This window comes from Hemiscyllium ocellatum, chromosome 23 (assembly GCF_020745735.1).
Source record: "Hemiscyllium ocellatum isolate sHemOce1 chromosome 23, sHemOce1.pat.X.cur, whole genome shotgun sequence".
NCBI lineage: Eukaryota > Metazoa > Chordata > Chondrichthyes > Orectolobiformes > Hemiscylliidae > Hemiscyllium > Hemiscyllium ocellatum.
In genome coordinates, this window is record NC_083423.1 from 43,255,354 (window position 1) to 43,276,185 (window position 20,832).

The window sequence follows — 20,832 nt, forward strand, 5'->3', positions numbered from 1 at the left end:
TGACAAGATGTGCCTGTGATTTAAACAATGGAAATGAGCAATCCATTCCCATGCCCCTTGAGGCACCAAGGTATCACTCAGCAGGACATCATTTAGAGGACCTGCTGGAAATGATAATCTCATCCCACATAAGGTGAGAACTCACAAATCTCTCACAGGACTTGTGTTTCCAAGTTGAGATATCAACTGTTGTGTTATGAGATCATACAGTAATTTATACTGATGTGGAATGAAAATGAAAACGTTTGAATGTTCTAGCGATTAATCACAGCACACAAAAAAACCACATTTTGGTATTGCTGTGTTGCCTTATTTCTACTACTTGTATCATTCACAGCACTTTAACTTAATATTTTCTGTGTTTTTGTTCCAGAAATATTTATTTTACTTCCATTAAACATCATCCCACCACAAACATCTCTCTTGAACAATTTATTCCATCCCTTTCCCTGATAAGTCTGACATCAAGCTAGCCTGATAACAACTTTGGTGTCATGTTTAATTTTTGAGATGAACTTCCAACCTTATGCTTAGGATGTCTCTAAGACACATATTTCCAACTCAAATTCACTCCACTCTTGCTTCAACTTATTTGGTGCTAAAACCCTCACCTATACCTTCATTACCTCAAGGTTTGACCATTTCCCTGTGTTCCTTCCTGGTGACCCACCTTCCATAAATTTGAGGTCAGCCAAAACTCTGTAGCCCATTCCTTAAATTGTAGGAAGTCCCATTCTTCTTTCCCCTCTGCTTGCTGACTCATATTGATTTCTGGTCTCTCATCCTCTCTTCCAGATCCCGCCAAGTCTTTATCCCTTGCTATCTTTGTAATCTCCTCATTCCCGAATGTGATATATCCGCTGTCCTCTAATCATGGTGTCTTGTGGATCTCCAACCTTAATTCCTCACCATTAGTACCTGTGCCTTCACCAGCCTTGGCCCTAAGCTCTGAAATATCTCCCCTCCATCTCTGTACCACTACTTCATTTATTTCTTTTAATCTACCTTGTTGACCAAGCTTTTGGTCACTATCTTCATGTGGCTTGCTAACTTACTTTGTTTATCATCCTCCTGTGTGCCCCTGAAATGTTTGATATTGTTTTGAAGCATGCCCAACAAATTATAAACCTTGAAGTTGTTCTTCATCCAGCCAGTATTTAGTTTTCAAAATCGTTCATGAGCTTTAAGAGATATTTGATTTAATAAAGTTATAAGAAAGTACTTAGGTACTGTCAGTGTTCCCAGTGTTTTGATGGCTCTTCACTTTTACACATGAATGGACAAAATGAAGAGGTGAAAATTCACCAGATCAGTAAGCCCACCATCTGCAGACATGCTGCAGCCTTGGTTACGTTACTGCAGGAGATTTTGGATTCCTGTGGGTATCAGCAAATGTGCTTAGAATTCATATTTTCCCACAAGCTTTTGAAAACATACCACAAAGGTGAGCAGAATAATTGTTGATTGTGATCAGCTTTTGGAAGTTAGCCTTTAAAGTGGGAAAATGTGAAGTTGTTCATTTTGGAAGGGTGACCAAAAGACAGAATGATATTTAAATGGAGAAAATCTGCAGAAAGCTGTAACCCAAAAGACACGAGAAAACTTGTGCACAAAACACAAAGTCCAGATTAATGCAGCAGGTAAGCAGGATGACTCATGGAATGTTGGCATTTATTTCAAGAGGGTTAAAATGAGGAGGGAAGTCTTACTGCAACTGTACAAGGTGGTGGTGAGACCACATCTGAGATACTGTGTGCTGTGTTAATCCACTTAAAGAAGGAAATATATCAATTCATTGGTTGCAGTTTAGAAAAGGTTCACTCAGATGATCTGGAGAGATAGCCTTATGAGCAAAGGTTAAACACATTCGAACTGTATTCACTGGAGTTTGAAGAATGAGAGATGGTGATTTCATTGAAACATATGGAATTCTTAAGAGTCTTGACAATGTAAATGCTGAGAGGATGTTTCCCCTCCTGGGACAGTCTAGGACAATAGGGTACAGTCTCAGAATAAAGGGGCACCAATGTAAGACCAAGATGAGAAAGAGTTTATTTGCTGAGGATGACGTGGCCTGTTGCAGCTCCTTGCCATTAAACTATGGGGCAGAGTCTTTGTGCATACTATTAGTGTTGCGATAAGTAGATTCTTGATCATTAGGGGAATCAAGGGTAATGGGAAAAGGGCAGGAAAGTGGACATGAAGGATGCTGGATCAGCCAAGATCCCATTGAATGGCAGTGCGGGCTCGAGGAACCGAATCTCCTAACCTTTTCCTTTTTCTTAGTCATTAGGAAGTTGACCTCTAAGCCAACCTGTTTATGGGCTTGAGGTAGGAGTGAATGCCTACAATAATTTTCCAAAATAAGCATGATTATTTCAGAGCAATTCGATTTTTTATTTTTTTTGAGAGGGATCAGAAAGTAAGGAATTCTTTCAGGACAGTTGTATATGGAAAATGAGTTGACTTGTTGAACATTTCAAAGGATATTTTGCAGGTACTCAGTTTCATTGGGTAGTGTTTGCTATTGTTTCTGAGCTGTAAAGCTTTGGCAGAAGATTTGTTTCCAAAAGGGGAAAGTTTATTGGAAATGATAAATTGCTACTGGGAAATATAAGCTAAGGTGAAAAATTTTCTTGCCACGTTGGCTGGGATATTACTAGCTAAAGCAACTCATTGATCCCTTTTGCTAAAATGCACAATCATTTCTGTGAAAAAGGCATAGTGATACCATGCTGAGTATCGTATTGTTTAAAAGCAGTGAGCAGCAGTTTACTTTACAACCCTTTGCAGCCATGTGTTGAAGAGCACCTCCTGTCTTATTGGCATTGTATGTGCCAAAATTGGCTTATAATTAGATGTGTGTTTATATTCTGTTTCTACAAAGCAAAATGCGCAAATTATATCATAGTAATTTGTTATGTCATTTTAAAAATAATGTGTGCTTAGCAATAATTATTACCTTGGTAGTTGGCCAGCAAATAAGTAAAGATTAAAATGAAAGATTAAAAATAATAGGGTGAAGGTTGGAAGGAATTTTTGTACAGATAGGAATTTGTGATTACTGTTGTTGCCATCTCCTCCTGTCCGGGATTACCAGTTAAGGGATAATTTCGGGGTATTTAGTTGGAATAGACACACGTAGGCATGGCAATGGTTAGGGATGTAGAAATACTGTTTCTTTCTCTGTTACTCTTTCCCCTACTCAATGTCTCTCATTCCCTTCCCCCACTCTTGCCTTTCTCACATTCCCATAAAAGTAGCCTACATGACGATGTGAAAACTTATCCATCACAGCGTATTTCCCTTCTGAATCTTTTTTTAGGCTCTTCACTTTATTTGAAGTGTGTGGTTTTATGGTCATTCTCTGTGGTATTGTATCACCACTTCCTTCTGGGAAGCTAACAATGAGTTTGACTGGATAAATTCATCTTTGAGAGAGCTAAAGATTAGCTAAATGAGGTTTCATAGGGTAAACACACTTATGGCCACCTGTGTAGAGGAACTAGATAAATGAAAAACGAGGTACATTTGTGTCCACCTCCACTATGTGATCTGTGCATAGCCTCTTAAATAGTTTGCACAGTATATGTCAGTTGTGACAAATAAAAATCCAAGACACCATATTGTTGATGTCATCTGATGTGTAGAACTTGATCAAATGAGAAGCCAAGACAAAATTTGACTCTTTCTCCAGCACTGAAGGTGAATCAAATGATGCTAACTGCAAGTACTTGACCACTGTGATAATATATTTGATGCCAATTAATGATAATATTACTGCTTGGTAACTGCTTGATGTCAAATTAAAGTTAGGTTATCAAGCAATTGATATCAACTAATAAATTAAAGATGTACTGGCCCTGGAGCATGTTCAGAGGAAGATCATGAAAATGGTCATGGGAATGAAAAGCTTAACGTATTAAGAATGTTTGAGGACTCTGGGTTGATTCACGATGGAGTTTAGAAGGATGGGGGGGGGGGGTTTAATTGAAACACACAGGATACTGATTGGCCTGGACAGAGTAGATACTGGGAAGATGTTCCCATTGATAGGAGAGATTGGGCCCAAGGGCATAGCATCAGAGTAAAGGGAAGACCTTTTAGAACAGAAATAAGGAAAAACTTCTTCAGCTATAGAGTGGTAAATCTATAGACTTCATTGCCACAGAAGGCTGTGGAGACTAGGTCATTGAGTATACTTAGGACTGAGACAGATAGGTTCTGGATTATCAATGGGATCAAGGATTAGTGGGAGAATGAGGTTGAGAAACTTATCAGCCAAGATTGAATGGTGGAGCAGACTCGATGGGCTGAATGGCCTAATTTCTGTGCCTGTGTCTTATGGTCTTAAAAGTTGTATTTTACTGTAAATGAGGACAGGTGAATTGCTTGAATGATTGCATTTAAGAGTGAATGAAAACTGTCATTAGCGAGTGACGTGAAGAAATGTCAGTAATTTCTGGTAAGGTGCTATTAATAGCCTTGGCAAGATCGAAAAACCATGACATTCAAAGATTGTTTTAATATTCCTCTATTCACCAAATATTTCTGTCTTTGAAGTATAGCCCTCTGTCACATGCTTTGTTTTTATTTGCTAAATGTTGGGTCTGTAGATCAGTAGTGCCAGCAATTTGATTCAGTTAAGCATCATAACGATGTCAAAAAAATGTAAACCCGCCCCCCCCCACCTTGGATCTAAAAGTTCAGGATAAATATCAATGGCAGACAACAAGTTGGATAGAGTTCCACTTAATGTGATACACATTTATAACATGACTAACTAAAAGTACATACGATGCTCACTATGACACTGGCTGCTAGAAGGCAAAAGTGAGGACTGCAGATGCTGGAAACCAGAGTCTAGATCAGAGTGGTGCTGGAAAAGCACAGCAGGCCAGGCAGGCAGCATCCGAGGAGCAGGAAAATCAACATTTCGGGCAATGGAATGGAGGCAAGGAGCCTCCAGGATGGAGAGATAAATGGGGAGGCTGGGGCTGGGGAGAAGGTAGCAAAGAGTACAATAGATGAATGGGGGGTGGGGGTGGAGGTGATAGGTCAGAGGGAGTGGATAGGTGAGCAGGGAGATTGGCAGGTAGGACAGGTCATGAGGACAGTGCTGAGCTGGAAGGTTGGAACTGGGGTAAGGTTGGGGGAGGGGAAATGGGGAAACTGGTGAAGTCCACATTGATGCCCTGGGGTTAAAGTGTTTCGAGGTGGAAGATGAGGCATTCTTCCTCTAGGCGTCAGGTGGTGAGGAAATGGCGGTCGAGGAGGCCCAGAACCTGCATGTCCTTGGCAGAGTGGGAGGGGGAGTTGAAATGTTCGGCCATGGGGCAGTGGGGTTGATTGGTGCGGGTGTCCAGGAGATTATCCCTGAAGCACACTGCTGGGGAGACTGGATGCCTCCTAATGTAGAAGAGACCTCATCAGGAGCAACAGATAAAATCAATGATATTGGTGGATGTGCAGATGAAACTTTGGATGTGGAAAGCTCCTTTGGGGACTTGGATGTAGATGGGGGAGGAGGTGTGGGCTCAGGTTTTGCAATTCCTGTGGTGGCAGGGGATGGTGTCAGGAGGGGCGGGTGGTTTGTTTGGGGGATGTGGACCTGACCAGGTAGTCATGGAGGGAATGGGTGGGGAAGGAAATATATCCCAGGTGGTGGGGTCCATTTGGAGGTGGCGGAGATGTTGGTGGATGATGCGGTTAATGTGAAGTTTGGGAGGGTGAAAAGTGAGAACAGGGGGGTTCTGTCCTTGTTATAGTTGGAAGGGTGGGGTTTGAGGGTGGAGGTCCGGGATGTGGATGAGATGCGTTGGAGGGCATCTTCAACCACGTGGGAAGGGAAATTGTGATCTTTCTTTAGAGATGCCTCACCTCCATCCCAGACCCCAAAGGAGCCTTCCACACTGCCGCTCCCTCACCACCTCATGCCTGGAGGAAGAACGCCTCATCTTCCGCCTCCGAACACTTCAACCCAGGTTATCAATGTGGACTTCACCAGTTTCCCCAGTTCCAACCTTCCAGCTCCGCATTGTCCTCATGACCTGTCCTACCTGCCAATCTCCCTTCCCACTTATCCACTCCACTCTCCCCTCTGACCTCTCATCTCCATCCCCACCCCCTATTCATCTGTTGTACTCTTTGCTACCTTCTCCCTAGCAGCCCCCCTTCCCCATTTTATCTCTCCACTTTGAAGGCTCCCTGCCTCCATTCCTGATGAAGGGCTTTTGCCCGAAACATCCTGCTCCTCGGATGCTGCCTGCCTGGCCTGCTGTGCTTTTCCAGCACCACTCTGACCTAAACACTGGCTCAACAGATCTTGGCTCAATTTTGGAGTATATGGCCAAAGTTCTATATCTGACTACAGCAGCAAGTTCTTTTTTTTTCCTGGTGTTTTTATATCCTGCTATGACTGTGCCATATAAGGTAATAAGTTGTTCAAAGCCATGCCCAGATCTTCTTCCTGGGCTTCCTTTTCAAGGTTATTTTTGAAGAAATACAGGTGGCTGTTTTGGTCCATCAATATTGGAATGAAGAAGGCATGTTTATGTTTAATGGGGCACATTTCTCCAATGTAATTGTACTGCCTTTGGAACTTGCAAAAATCTGTCTTGATCAATCTTCTTGTCCTACCTTGCTGTTCTCGCACCCACAATTCAGTTCTTCTATCAGCATGCCAGCTTCTTCATTGTCCATTTATCAGACTAAATCCTGGCACGCAGGATTCCAACACAGATAGTTTATGTTCAATAATAGGAAACAAATAAAACCATGGTTACTTAATTCAAAGTAAATAATACAACATAAGAGTAAATAACACATTGGCTTACAAAGTTTTGTGTGTGTGTGTTAGTATTTGCTTACATCTAAGATGTATTAGTCATAACCATATCGAGTCCTGTGTGTGTGTGGTGATAATCTATCCCAATGGTCCCGTCAACATTGTGCTCATTGCCGTAATTGAAACTTTGACTGAATTCAGATCTTAAGCTTGCTTTTGGAAGATCTCCAATAAAATCATTTCAAAGCAAGTTTAAATGACAAGGCCATTCTCCCTGAGTTAAAAATCACACAACGCCAGGTTATAATCAACAGGTTTAATTGGAAGCACTAGCTTTTGGAGCGCTGGTCCTTCACCACAACCACCTGATGAAGGAGCAGTGCTCTGAAAGCTAGTGCTTCCAATTAAACCTGTTGGACCATAACCTGGTGTTGTGTGATTTTTAACTTTGTACACTCCAAATCATTCTCCATGCGCAAATAGTTATCCTAAAATATTCTGCTGTGATAGCTCCTTTTGAGAAAACTGTTGAAAACTGTGTTCAGAAAATAAAAGTGTGCTGTTGACAAAAGGAAAGAAGGAGTGAGTGGAACCATCTGTTATCCTTTATAATAGTAATAATATGGTTCAGTGTGTTCGGATCTGTTCTCCTGAGTAAGTATTAATTCTATCACCGAGGTTCACCACCTGTCAGAATGACAAGAGCAGCTTATTTTTTAGGTTATTGTGTTGCAAACAACATTCTGAAAATTGTCTTATGATGCACTTGTTATTTCGTGCTGCCAGGGAATTATTTTGCTTTACATTTATGATGAGGTTTTACTTTTTTCTATACAGGAGGAAAAAAGTGCATACGTTTCTGTGGCATGGAGTATTTTAAACTTCTGGATTGCTCATAAGTCACCCTACAGTGGTTGCAATTTGATTTGGAACTTTTACACTCAGTTGTACCATTTGGGAAGACTAGATAAAGCTGATCAACAGCTTCAAAAAGAAAGTGATAATTGAAAACCAAACCTCAGTAGAATTGGCATTTGCTTAGAACGTGGTATGGCAGGATTTAGACCCAGCATAAGGCATGCTGCTTAGCAGCGAAACTGCTTTGCGTTAATATTTTAGCTGTGTTCTGTTATGAACATGGACATCACTGGCTCAGCCAGTGTTGTCCAACTCTCTTTGCGCTGGAGAAAGTGACAGCAAAATGTGTTCTTGAGCTGCAGTCTAACTGGTATAAGTGGCCCACAGTGGTTTTGGTGTTAGTCAATTGGATTGGGTTGGTTCCATTTCTAATTGTGGCCTCTTCCCACAGCTAATAGGATCACAATGTGTACATGCTAACTGAAATGGAATCATGTCATTGCACTCAGGCAAAGAATTCTGAACAGAGAATCCTTGATGAAGCCAGGTGGAGGAACAAGGTGGATATACCATCCAAGTATTGGGGTCCTTGTGGTGTACTGGGAGTGTCCCTACCTCTGAACCAAGTGATGAAGTCCCAGCTGCTCCAGAGGCATGTAATAGCATCTCTGAACAGATTGATGAGAAAATATCTAACATTCAAGTGTTGGGGTTCTTATGTTGAAATATAGTGTCCCTACCTCAGAATCAGCAGACCAGAGTTCAAGCCCCACCTATTCCAACAAGTATATTAACATGTCTGGCAGGTTGATTGACAATACCTACTACCAAAGGAATAGGATTCTTTTGTAACTGTCATTTTCCCTTCTTCTGAGTTGGAAGGTCCCAATTTCAAATCCTACCTGCTTCAGAAATATGTAAAAACACTTCTGAACGTGTTGATTAAAAATCTGTACTATTTAAGCATTGTCTGACAGGAATCAGCTAGCAGATAATGTCACCCCCATAGTTACAGCTTAAAAAATATTTTCCTTCAGTTACTGTAGGAGTTTCTTCTTTAACTGAGGGTATAGGGTAGTAACCATAAATTAAAAAAAATTACTCTTTAAAAATTTAAACTGTGTAAACAAACATTCTTTAAAATACTGTAGAATTAAATTAGAATAATTCAGTTTGGTAACACTCCATTTGATTGTTATTTTGGATTTATCATTGTATAGACTTTTCCAAGTTTCAATGCAATAATATGTTGCACTTCTAAGGGCAGCAAGCATTTTTGAATTATACATGCAGAAAAAATTAACAAAATGCTAAAAGTGAGAAACGTCTTAATAAGTAATTTGAAGAGGCTAAAGTGGTAATGACATAGTGTCTGTGTTTCCTCAGTTAAGCAAAGAGGAGTCTGGATTAAATGATAACACTTAAGTCAGTCCTCATCATTGTTCTGACTTTCGTTTGCACATAATGACCATAAGCTTATTATAAATGTTGATGGATTCCAGGTTCAATAGCATGTTGATTTTATTGAGTCACATGCCAGTTGATAGTTTTGTGCACATTTGTGGAGAAATTCATTGCACTATCTTTAGTCATTTGAAGCTGTAGCTCTGTGCAAGTGGAATCAATCTGCAAAGCATGCTTTGATACTGTTCCCAAAGCATTAATATCCCTGTGCAGTGAATCCAGAAGGATTACATGCCTGGCATCGTTCAGTACTGTCATTGTGTCACCTGAACAGATGCTTTAAATTATTTTTTGCAGCAAAGGGCACTGTGTTTTGAAAGCTTGTATGATCCCCTGGTATAGTGACCATGCAAAGCCTGTATATGCCTGAGGATAGAGACAACTCGGCTTTGGATGAAAACACTCAACTAACATTGACTGCAAAATGAGTATGTTTTCTACTCTGGCAACCAGGCTTTGGTGAAGAATTTCAAGTATTTCTTTTGGTTCAGAGGTCAAGCCAAAAGTTATGAACCTGATGATAGCACAGAGGGTTTGTAGATTTGTCAATATTTACAGTGGGGAACTCAACTGTCCCAAATATCAATGTCAAGATAGCAAGAGAACACCACAGTGACTGCCTACTTTTTTTCCATCTGATTGCAATGTCTTTGTATATTAGTTCACTAATTCAGACGGCCCTCTGTAAGAGCCAAGCCTTGACAAATGTAAACTTTCTTCTTATCAAAGTCATCTTAATAGTCTGACAAAACCTAATATCATGTACTTCGCCATTGCTACCAGTTGTATTAGATGAATTTTCTTGTATGTAATTGTTATCCTATAATTCCCAGCACTAAACTGTTTACCTGAATGTGAGATATAGCTTTCAGATTACTAGGTTTCTTTATAAGCAGTGAGCAACTCACAGCATACCAAGTGATGAGGCATATTATATCCAGTGTTCGTGTATGTCTTCAACATCACTGGCATATCTAAGTTTAAGAAAAATTCTGAGTTTTATTCATTGATAATAAACATTATTGTTAATCATTAGGTTAAACGGTGTGGATTGTGAGATTTGAAAACATGATTGACAGAACTCTTGACGAGTGATGGATATTGTCTCCTTGCCCTGCAAAATCCTAGCTATGCGAATGTGGCAGATCAGGGTTCCTGGAAGATTTTAAATTAGTAAGTCAGCAAAGTTGCTTTTATTTTTCAGGCAGTTCGCTTCACTCCTAATTTCCTCCAATAGGCATTGCTATGAATTGCCGGTGTAACAAGAAAGCCAACATTTCAAAAGTTGATCGCTCCAATCAGCTCATAACTACCTAGTTCTGATACACGAGTATAATTGAAAAACATTTTGGAAAGCAGGATTAGGTTCATAAAGCTAATTTACTATAAACAGTTATTTTTAAAGGTGAATTATACTCTAGGTATTTACATGATTTGTCCTTGAATAATTGCAAATGCGTTGGTTTACATTGCAGTTAAATATGTACTAACCAAATGGAATCAAACTAAAGAACCAGCTCCTCCTGAAGGGGTTAGCAAATGCTGCTGTTTCAATTCCACAGAGGCAGTCTGTCACTTAATGCAGACGTTGATACATAGCTGAGGAAAGCAGCTACCACTTTTGACCAACTCATGAAATGTACATGAAATATCATTAGGCTGTCTATTAGGATCAAGCTGGTAGTTTGCAATGCCTGTGTTCCCAAACCATTGAATGGTTGTAAAACACGGGCAATTCACAACTCTCAAAAGAAGCTCAATAATTTCCATCTTCACTGTCTGTTGCATGTGATGTTTGTATTCTGACAGGACACAAGTGCAATGGCCATTTTTAAAGACAAAGCTCTCAACTTTGTTAGCACTCATCAAACAAAGTCGGATTAGTTGCTTTAGCCACTTTAGCAGGATGGAACATTAATCCATACCCAAGGATCTTTTTAAATGGCGACATAACCAGAACCAGATCATCAGTGGGTGCCAAAAGCTTCACTTCAAGGATGCTGACAAGTTTGATTAGATTAGATTAGATTAGATTAGATTGATATGGAACTCTTGCATATTGAGTACCACACAAGAGTCACTGGGTGCAAGGGAGTAAAATATTAAGTGGAAAGTTGCCAGTGACCTGAGGCTATGGCATCTTGAAAACAGATGCCAATACTAAAAGCAACCAGGCTGTCTCATGTGGTATTTGTGGCAGAACCCAATTCTGGACAATTGGCGTCTTCAGACATTAGTTGCACCATATGAAGACATCCGTCTGAAATAGATTGTTCTCTGCAATTTCATGGATTGAAGGTGCTGATGCACATCTGAAAAACCAAGGTATTGGCAAGAGTCAGCAAAAACTAACGTAGTAAGTTAAATTGTAGCGTAATAATTCAAATGAACCTCATGGTCTCAACATAGGAATAGATGTTTTCTTGAGTCACAGTATTATGAACAGACAGCTAATTGGATAAAAATAATCAGTTGTAGTAAGGCTGGTGAACTTTGGTTTGTGGAATTGTGACCAGTTGTGAAAACCATTCAGCTTCTCGTTACCAGTCAAATCTGACTTTGTGCACATGTCCTGGTGAGATGCCGTTTATTTATTCCTTCTTCACTGTTTACAAAGCAATAGTGTAAAAGGACAGCAACTCCTTTCTCGGTTGTTTGTTGAAAAACAGTCCTTTTCTCAGTTCAGTTCACAGTCAAAAGAAAATGATAAATTCTTTACAGCGATTGAAACAAAGGTATAATTTAAGCCATTTAAGGATCAAGTGAAACATCATAGAAGAAAATATTATTCAAAATTTATTTCACCAAAGGAATTTATGAAAACAAATATTTACTTTCTTTTTGTTTTAATCTAACAGGGGAATTCCTGGAAAGAAATGTGGAGCAATAATTCTCACAGCAGAAGAATTGAGCAATTGCCATGTAAGAACAAGTTATCAATCTTCGTCCAAATGAAGAACTGCATAATACAGTAAAGGTGTCATCAAAATTACCCATTAGAATTGAGACCTATGTGTCATGTTTCTGCTAACTAAAGAAATTTAACAAGCAGAACTTCAATTTTTGAGATGTTCTTTTGGGTGACTACAACTATTAGTGAGTCTTATGATCTGTTTAGCAATGACTGGGCTCAGTAGATAATAATCATTAGGAACTCAGACAAGTCAATGGTGCAATGCAAATACAGGCTTTTGTTCCCTCATAGTTAATTGTGTTCCCTTATTCTGAGGATTGGAGGTAAAAAGAGTCTATGCTGATTAGACACATGCTCCATGAATGACAGAACTATGAAAGAGTGTTGATGAGGAGACAGGAACTGGGAGGATTAATACAACAGTTAAAAATTCATTTTCTTACATTCCCTCTTTCAGCCTCGCAAGCTGTTAGATATTTTTAATCGGCCTGTTCTGGTGTAGACCCATCTCCGGAGTAGGTTGTATTTCAACCCAGGCCTTTCTGGTCTAGAGATAAGGAAACTACTACTGTGTCACAACAGCCCGTTATCCTTTTTATACTAGATATTATGATCACACAAACTTATTGAAAATTAAATGTAATGTATAAATTTATCGTTCTATTGTGTCTAAATCTTTGAAGTCAGAATGAAGAATTTTGGGTTTGTCAGTTGTACTGTGGCATTTTACTTCCCATCCCTTTTTGATATGTATGTCACAAAAGGGAATGTGAATATATCACATAAATGAAGGTAAATAAGCACCTTTTTTGTGCTGCTGAAAGCATGCTTTAGTGGACTCATAGGAAATTTTCTTTGTCTCTATTTCATCCACAAATTAAAGGTGCAATTTAACCAAATAAATCAAAATGGCAGTACCATTATAGCATAAAACAATTAACAAGTCCCAAGATATGGTTGTTAGTATGCCTGTTAGTTTGTATTAGGCATCTTTTAATTGTCAGATGAAAGATAAAATCCAATTAGTAGTTCTGCGCAGGCATTGGTTCTGTACCACCTGCTGATTGGAATGGAATGAAATTGAAGTGGCTTAACATGTAACCAATAGCCTTGTATAATGTCTGGAAATTACAATTTATTCTCGTTGTGCTGATATCAAATAACAAATATCAAACAGCTATTAAGATTTAAAGTTCTTGACACCAGAAGCAAATCATAAAAATCATGCTTGAACTTATATTTGAAAATTTAAAATGACGCAATACATAACATAAAATAGGATTTCTACATTTTTCTTATTTGACAATAAAATCAACAGAAAAATGTAATATTTATTAAATGAATATAGACTAAGTAACTATTCTTAATCATTTAGATTGCATTCTTAAGTCTGGCTTTAAACTAGTTATTGCATATTCACACACTGGATACAATTCAAATTGCACATTTAAACTGACATTTCTGGTATTGTACATAGATTCTGTTTTTCTCATTGCTGAATTGGCCTATACATCCTACGTACAAAGTAAAGCTGATTGAAACAAACAGAGCGCTGGAGAGACTCCACATGCCTGGTAGTTTCTGTAGGGAGACAAAGAGTTAACATTTCAAATCTGGTTTGATTTCATCAGAAATGTTTCTACAGCATTCTGTGTTTGTTTCAGATTTCCACCTTCCACAGTCTTTGCTTTTATTAAGTAATGCTGATTGGTTCAGTTATATGTCGGACCAGCATTTATTTTCTGAATGAATTGCGATTATCAAAGAGCTTTATTTCATATGTATTGATATTAGTTGAATTGTTCAACTTGGCGAGGTGCAATTTTAAGCTTGGAATATAGGGCAGGCCGATGTATTATGACAGCATTGAAATACATGAAAACTAAAGAATCAATGTGTATTCCAAATATTCATTTCAAACTAGCAATTTTGCAGGCAGCTTTCAAGCCTTTACTTTTTCTTTTGAATCGGCTACATAATAATAATACCATTTATGATATGCTTACTTACAAATTAGTTGCTTTATAGATATAGTTTGAAAGAATAAGATTTATGTTGTGATTCTTAATGGGCTTTCCATAAGAGTCCTGAAGAAGCATAGAATAATTCAAATAGAGAATGTAAAGTAACCAGCAGGTCTGGCAGCATCTATGGAGAGAAAGCACAGTTAACATTTCAGGTCCAGTGACCCTTCTTCAGAACTAGAGGGAACTAATAAGAGTTGCTAGAGCCAAAACATTAACTCTGCTTTCTCTCCACAGATGCTGCCAGACCTGCTGAGTCTTTCCAGAAATTTCTGATTTTGTTTCTGATTTTCAATGTCTGTTTTTTTTTTCTATTTTTTAAGAATGTAATCAACCAAGATTTATTTGTGTTATTAGACTGCTAAATAAGTTAGTCTTGAACGAATACTTTTGAGATCATCAAAGGAGAATTGTACATTTTGCAAAAGCCATGCTATTCGGTGGTTTCTTTCACTGCCTATTTTCATTATTTATTTATTTATTTATTTACATCCATTTACTTACACTCATAATTGGGCTTTCCACATGGTTCTATTTATTGACCTACCATTACATCCTTGGCAGCATCAACCAAATATCTAGCAGTTTTAACAGCTTGCGGAGAAACGTTTTGATTGCTTCCTTTCACACTTGATGTTTTCCTGACTCCCTCAGGATATTGTGGCGATGCAGCTTTGTGCCAACAAATTAGATAAAAAGGATTTCTTTGGAAAGTCGGATCCTTTCCTTGTATTTTACAGAAGCAATGAGGATGGAACGTAAGTGATATATTAATGTTTTTTTAATCAGTAGATTGATTTCCAGATATTGATCATACAGCTAATATTTAACCTTGATTGAAGTAATGTGTTCAGTTTTGGTCTCCTTGTTCTAAGGAAAATGTTGTGAAACTTGAAAGAGTTCAGAAAAGATTTACAATGATATTGCCAGGGTTTGAGCAAAGGGAGAAGCTGAATAGGCTGAGGCTATTATCCCTGGAGCATCAGAAGCTGAAGGGTGAACTTAGAGGTTAATAAAATCATGAAGGGCATGGATAGGATAAATAGCCATGATTTATTTTCTCCAGGGTAGGGGAGTCCATAACAAGATGGCATAAGTTTAAGCTGAGAGTGGAAAATTTAAAAGGACTTGAGGGGGAACATTTTCATGTGTATGGATTGAGCTGCTGAGGAAGTGGTGGAGGCTGATACAATGACAACATTCAAAAGGCATCTGAATGGGTATATGAATAGGAAGGGTTTAGAGGGATGTGGGCCAAATGATGGCAAATGGGACTAGGTTAATTTAGAATGTCTGGTCGGCATAGATGAGTTGGAATGAATGATCTGTTTCTTTGCTGCACATCTCTGACTCTATAAGTGTGGTGTGATGCACTTCGGAAGAAGAAACGAGATGAGGGAGTGTTTAATGAATGACAGGACATTGGGTAGCTCAATGGAATAGAGAGATCTTGGGTAGTTAGTCATAGATCCCTGAAGTCAGCACAGCAGTGAATAAGTTATGAAGGCATATGGGACATTTGCTTTCATCAGTTGTGGCATAGAGTATAAGAGCAAGGACGTAATGTTAGAGTTGTCCAGAACATTGATTAGGCCATAGCTGGAGTGATGTAGGCAGATCTGGTCACCTCACTACAGGAGGATGTGATAGCACTAGAAGGGATAGAGAGGAAGTTCACCAGGATGTTGCCTGGGTTGGAGCAACTGAACTATAGAGAAAGATTAGCTAAGCTTGTAATACTTTCTTTAGAGAAGAGACAGCTGAGGGGGAACATGATTTCAGGTTGAGGGGTATGGATATAGTGTGTAGGGGACAGCTGTCCTCCTTGGATAAGGGGATCAGTCATGAAAGGACATGGTTTTGGGTTAGGGGCAGGAGATTCAGAGAGGATTTGAGAAAATGAAAATAACGTAGAGGGTGGTGGGAATCTGGAATGCACTGCCTGTTAAGGTAGTGGAGGTTGGAAATCTTGCAACCTTTAAAAAAAAAATTGGATGACCACTTGAAATATCATAACATTCAAAGATATGAGATAAGTATAGGAAAATGGGATTAGTCTGTCTTTAGCTGCAATTATCAATGGGCTGAAGAGCCTTTTCTGTGCTGTATGACTATGAATCTACTCCTTTACCACCTTTTTCCTGTAGACCATAAGAAATTGGAGCATCAATTGGATCATGTTTGACCTGACATTCCTCGTGTCTAACTTCCTGCCTTTTCATCAAAACCGTTGATTTCTCCTACTAATCATGTATTTATCTATCTAAGCCTTCAATATACACAAGCACTCTGCCCCACAGCTGCTTGAGACCAGGAGTTCCAAAGATATTCCTGTCTAAAAGATATTCCTCTTTTTCAGTTTTGAATTGGCATCCCTTAATTCTGAGTCTATGCTCGCTGGTCCTGGACTCTGTTAGGACGGAGCTACCGTCCCCATGTTCGTTTGAAGGAGAGGAACACTGGATCTGATTCAAAATATAAGCTGGTTTAATGAGAGAGAGCCGTACAAAATACAGTGAGGTGTTTTCTGCTCACTGGAGAAAGCGCCTTCTGAAATCTTTCCAAAAACCCCTGCTTGATATATTGTTCGCTAAGCTAACGCTACGTAATCACTCACACACGTGATCTCTCACAGACAAAGGCTTCCTGTGAACAGGCCTCGGCCTTGGCAGGTATCCACGAGATGGTCTGTCTCGTAAACAAGGTTTCCGAGTAAAGGCTGCCATTGTATTGGTCTGACCTTGGTAGTCCAGCTGCACAGGCAGTTTCGGTAAACAGTCCAAACAGCAGCTCCTCAGCACCCCCCGATTTCCCAAGCAGCAACTACAGGTCTACCCTCCCTACGCTTATTAGATATACATCCCAACACTCCCTCCCTTGGCCTCGAAAGAGGCCACACAAAATACAGCAGTTCACGCGCAGCAGTCAGGACCCAGACGGTCGGTGGGCGCCCCTCTGTCGCTCCTTTGCAAGACCGACCATTTAGCTAAACCCGGCTTGTCTGACTCTAGGGAGACATAGTTATAGGGGAAAGGAGTCCCTAAGCAGCATACAACTACACAAAGCATTCTGCGCCGCAAAATCCCTACTCTATGCGCCTCTCCAGTTCGCATACAATCATTAAGGCACAAGAAGCAGTGAAATAATACATAACAGACATAAGCACTCAAAAGTTGTAAACATATACAAAAAGCCACCTCAAAACCAACAAAACGATTACTGAGTATGATAACAAAAGTGAAGAGAACCAGAGGAAAACACAAAGTGGATGAATTAGGACGCCTGCAGAATGAAGGTCTGCTGTTCAAAGAACACCCAATTGTACAACCTCCCAGTAAAATCGGTCGTATTATACCATGACATCTTAAAAGAAATTTTCAAACTACTGACATAGTGTCAAATCTTTTTGCAATAGGATTCAATGAGCTCTCCTTCCTTCCCAAAGGTTTGTTGTTAAGTCGGTTCTGGAAGATGACACAAAACTGGCATTTTCCTTTGTCAAAAATACAGTGAATACAATGTCAAACTGCTGGGTCCATGATTTTCCTTATATCAAGCTGCTTTGCAAGCCAGAAACTTGACCAGATTCCCGACACGGATACAAAAGCCAGGCATCTGCTAAAACCACATGACCACAGGCCATTATTCTGAAGGTCAATGCACGACTGTGCCTGTCTTAGGTTGTCCCTCACTCGAGGAATCTTACCCGTCATTGGCTAACCAGTCACCTTCACTTGACCAATAAAAACCCACATCCATTTTACAGCTGTCAAGTACGGACACGGGCAGTGGTAACTGGCTTATCATTGTGAACAGTGGCCGTCGAGACCAATCGAAGCCATTTAGGAATACCAGATGATGGCTAGGAATCTCTTGAGTGAACAATAGTCTCTTGAGTCTCAAGACATATAGCACTTCACAATCTCTAACTGCAGCATAAAAGCACAAATTTACCTGTTGTCAATTTGAACGGGAAAGAGAGAAAAAAAAATACACAACTAGGGGGTCTCTGCACCTCAGCCCTCACATTCTGAGGCCCTAATATGGGAAGGATTAGAAATGAGAGATACAGTTATAAAGTAAAATCATAAGTTGTCCCGCGCTTCTCTCTCAAGCATATCTCCTCCATTCCCTCTGATACCGATCCCGTAATCTTCCCTTGGGGTGCCCCCATCACAGGCTCCTCCAGCCCCGCTGCCTGGTATGCGGGTGGGGGGTTATCCTTTCCCGTCAGGGCATGGTCGATCGTTCGTGTCACAAGCGTCCTGATACATGGTATACAACAACAACCACAGGTAATAAAGATAGCAACAGAGATGCATAAACCAAGGGCCAGCTGTCCCAGCACAGTTCCCCATCTACCGAATGTGCTATTCAGCCAATCTATCACTGGGTTTTTTTACCCCCGGCTGTTGCTTCAGCTCAGTGGCTAAGGCTCGGAGTTTTATCAAGGTTTTAGTGAGCTTGCCATTCGGGCCAGTGTTGTTTGATACTGTCCCTCTTTCCCAGCCTCCCATTCAGTAAATAACCTGTTTCTTCATAATCTTTCCACTTGCCAACCAATTTTATATCCACCTCAATAAACTAAATCTATTCCCACATTCTTTAATTTTACGCACTAATCCCTTAATGAGACTTTGTTAAAAGTCTTCAGAAATTCCCAATAAACCACCTCCACTGGTTCCCTTTCGGTAACCTCATTATTTACATCCTCAAAACATTCCAGTAAATTTGTCAAGCTTGACTTCCCTTTCATAAATCTATGCTGACTGTCTCCAATCCTGATAATGGTTCCCAAATGCTCAGCTATTCAGGCTATGGAGGATCAATTTACTGTGTAATCCCACGTATCTTAGGACCCAAATAGAAAAGTACAGCACAGAAGATTTCCCTCCCTGCTGATACAGAATCTATATTTAACACCACATTTTGCAGAACAGTTCCAAAGGTTCCCCATTTTCCATAAGGACGAAAAAAATGTTCAAATCTGTGGCCTTTGAAACAGTGACCTCCAATCCTCATCTCATTTTTAAATGGACTAACTCCTGAACATAACTTTCCTTTCAAATACAGTTTTTCCATGGATTATTCCACAAGTGTAGTCATCACTATCCTTTTTAAGAGCTCTAACAGATCATAATTTCACTTTCCTCTGCAACAGCACAGTGAAAATATTTAATGATAATAAAAGTACTGGCGATGTTTAAGTAAAAGAAAATGACCACCTTCACCTTAAGATTACCTCATCTGTTTTGACTATGCTTTTATACTACATTATATTCTTGATTTTATCATTCCAAATGCCACTTTCTCATTCCTTTATTTTCCTTCTGTTGCTTTTGCTTTAGTCAATTTATTCTTGAAAGCTCAAATCTAAATGTTTTTTCTTCAGTCAGACTACATTACCTTGCTCTCTGTTCAACTGGTTTTAAAACATTCTCCACGGTTATCTCACTATTCAAACTGTTTCTTTTAAATGTTGTCACTAGAATAAACATCCCGATGACTATATCTTTCAGACTTCATTATTTGATCTGAACCTAATCTGGTCATTACTACCATGTGCTAAGAGTTGAACCTTCAACCTTCAAGTCATTCACTTTTCTGTTTAACCACCTAGAACCAAAACTGGAAACGTTCCTGGTCAGACATGCAAACTGCTGATTAACAACTAGTCCAGGATGCGCCCCAAAACCTTTTCTCATTTGTCGTCTATACAATTAGCGTGTGCATTATCATGATTCTGTTCCTACTTCAAACATCTCTGAATATTAGAACATAGAACATCGAAAAATACAGTGCAGTACAGGTCCTTAAACATCCTCAATTATAGCGTATTTCATTATAGTAACTAGTTCCCACACATCAAAACTGGCTGCACACCCAACTGAACTGGTCAAACAAGCTAACAACTTTCTTCTTTCAGATACAAAACCACCTTTCTGTGATGACCCAGCAGAATTTATCAGAATGCAAACAAGCTTAAGGCTGCTGTCTCAAAGTCAATTCCAACTTATCCTGCTCAATGTCTAAGCCTATAAAGTTTCCCAAAACCTGACCTCCAATGTTAAAATTGACTTTAAACATAGCTATAATAATTGCTCAAATACCACAGAATCACTCATAGAAAATTATTGGCATTTATTGACATGAAACATATCTGAAAGTTTAACTGTGGCACTGATGGAACATTGCTAGATCTAATTCAGTAAGACAAATTTAAATTCAATCCATAAATGCATTTGTACGATTTCCACAGCTTCCATTTTATACTTCCCACCTCTTCTGTTGATTTCAAAACTCAGCTTGGTCTGGGGCCAGGCTGACAGCCGCTGCAATTCCTTCTTTGCCCGCTATGAGGTAGATTAGTTTAACCGGTCCTCTCCTGTTCCTCTAAAATGCCCTATCTTTCCACAATAATGGCATCCTGCCTGTGGAGACCTTCGCCTCTGCCCCTGTCGCTCAAACTCTCTATCAAATGCTCCTCCATGTCTCTCCCTACTCCCTTTCTTCTCTGCCCTACATGCTATCACTCGCTGCTCCAGTTGCTCACTTTTGGCTGCATTCTTCCCCTAATTACCTCATCAACCGCAGCTACCATCATTTACGCGTTCTGCTCCTGTCACTCGCCCTTTCTCTCTTTACAAACACTTTCTGTGCCCCTCCTAACAATGCGTGATGACAAAATGTTCAAGAACAAACCTTTCAGCTCAGTGAGTAAACTTAGAACCTGAGCTACATATCTTCTCAAAAACTGCAAATACACTTCTTTTCTGAAAGATAGT

At 39.6% G+C, this 20,832-nt stretch overlaps 1 protein-coding gene across 2 annotated transcripts in view; it reads left to right on the plus strand.

Moving 5' to 3' along the window:
• LOC132826766 (copine-8) overlaps positions 1-20,832 on the plus strand; it is a 359,716-nt gene that overhangs the window by 199,589 nt on the left and 139,295 nt on the right. For both annotated transcript variants that reach the window (XM_060842950.1, XM_060842949.1), the window contains exons 7-8: positions 11,968-12,031; positions 14,702-14,805. In XM_060842950.1, coding sequence (XP_060698933.1) covers positions 11,968-12,031; positions 14,702-14,805 — 168 coding nt within the window. The remainder of the gene's footprint in view (positions 1-11,967; positions 12,032-14,701; positions 14,806-20,832) is intronic.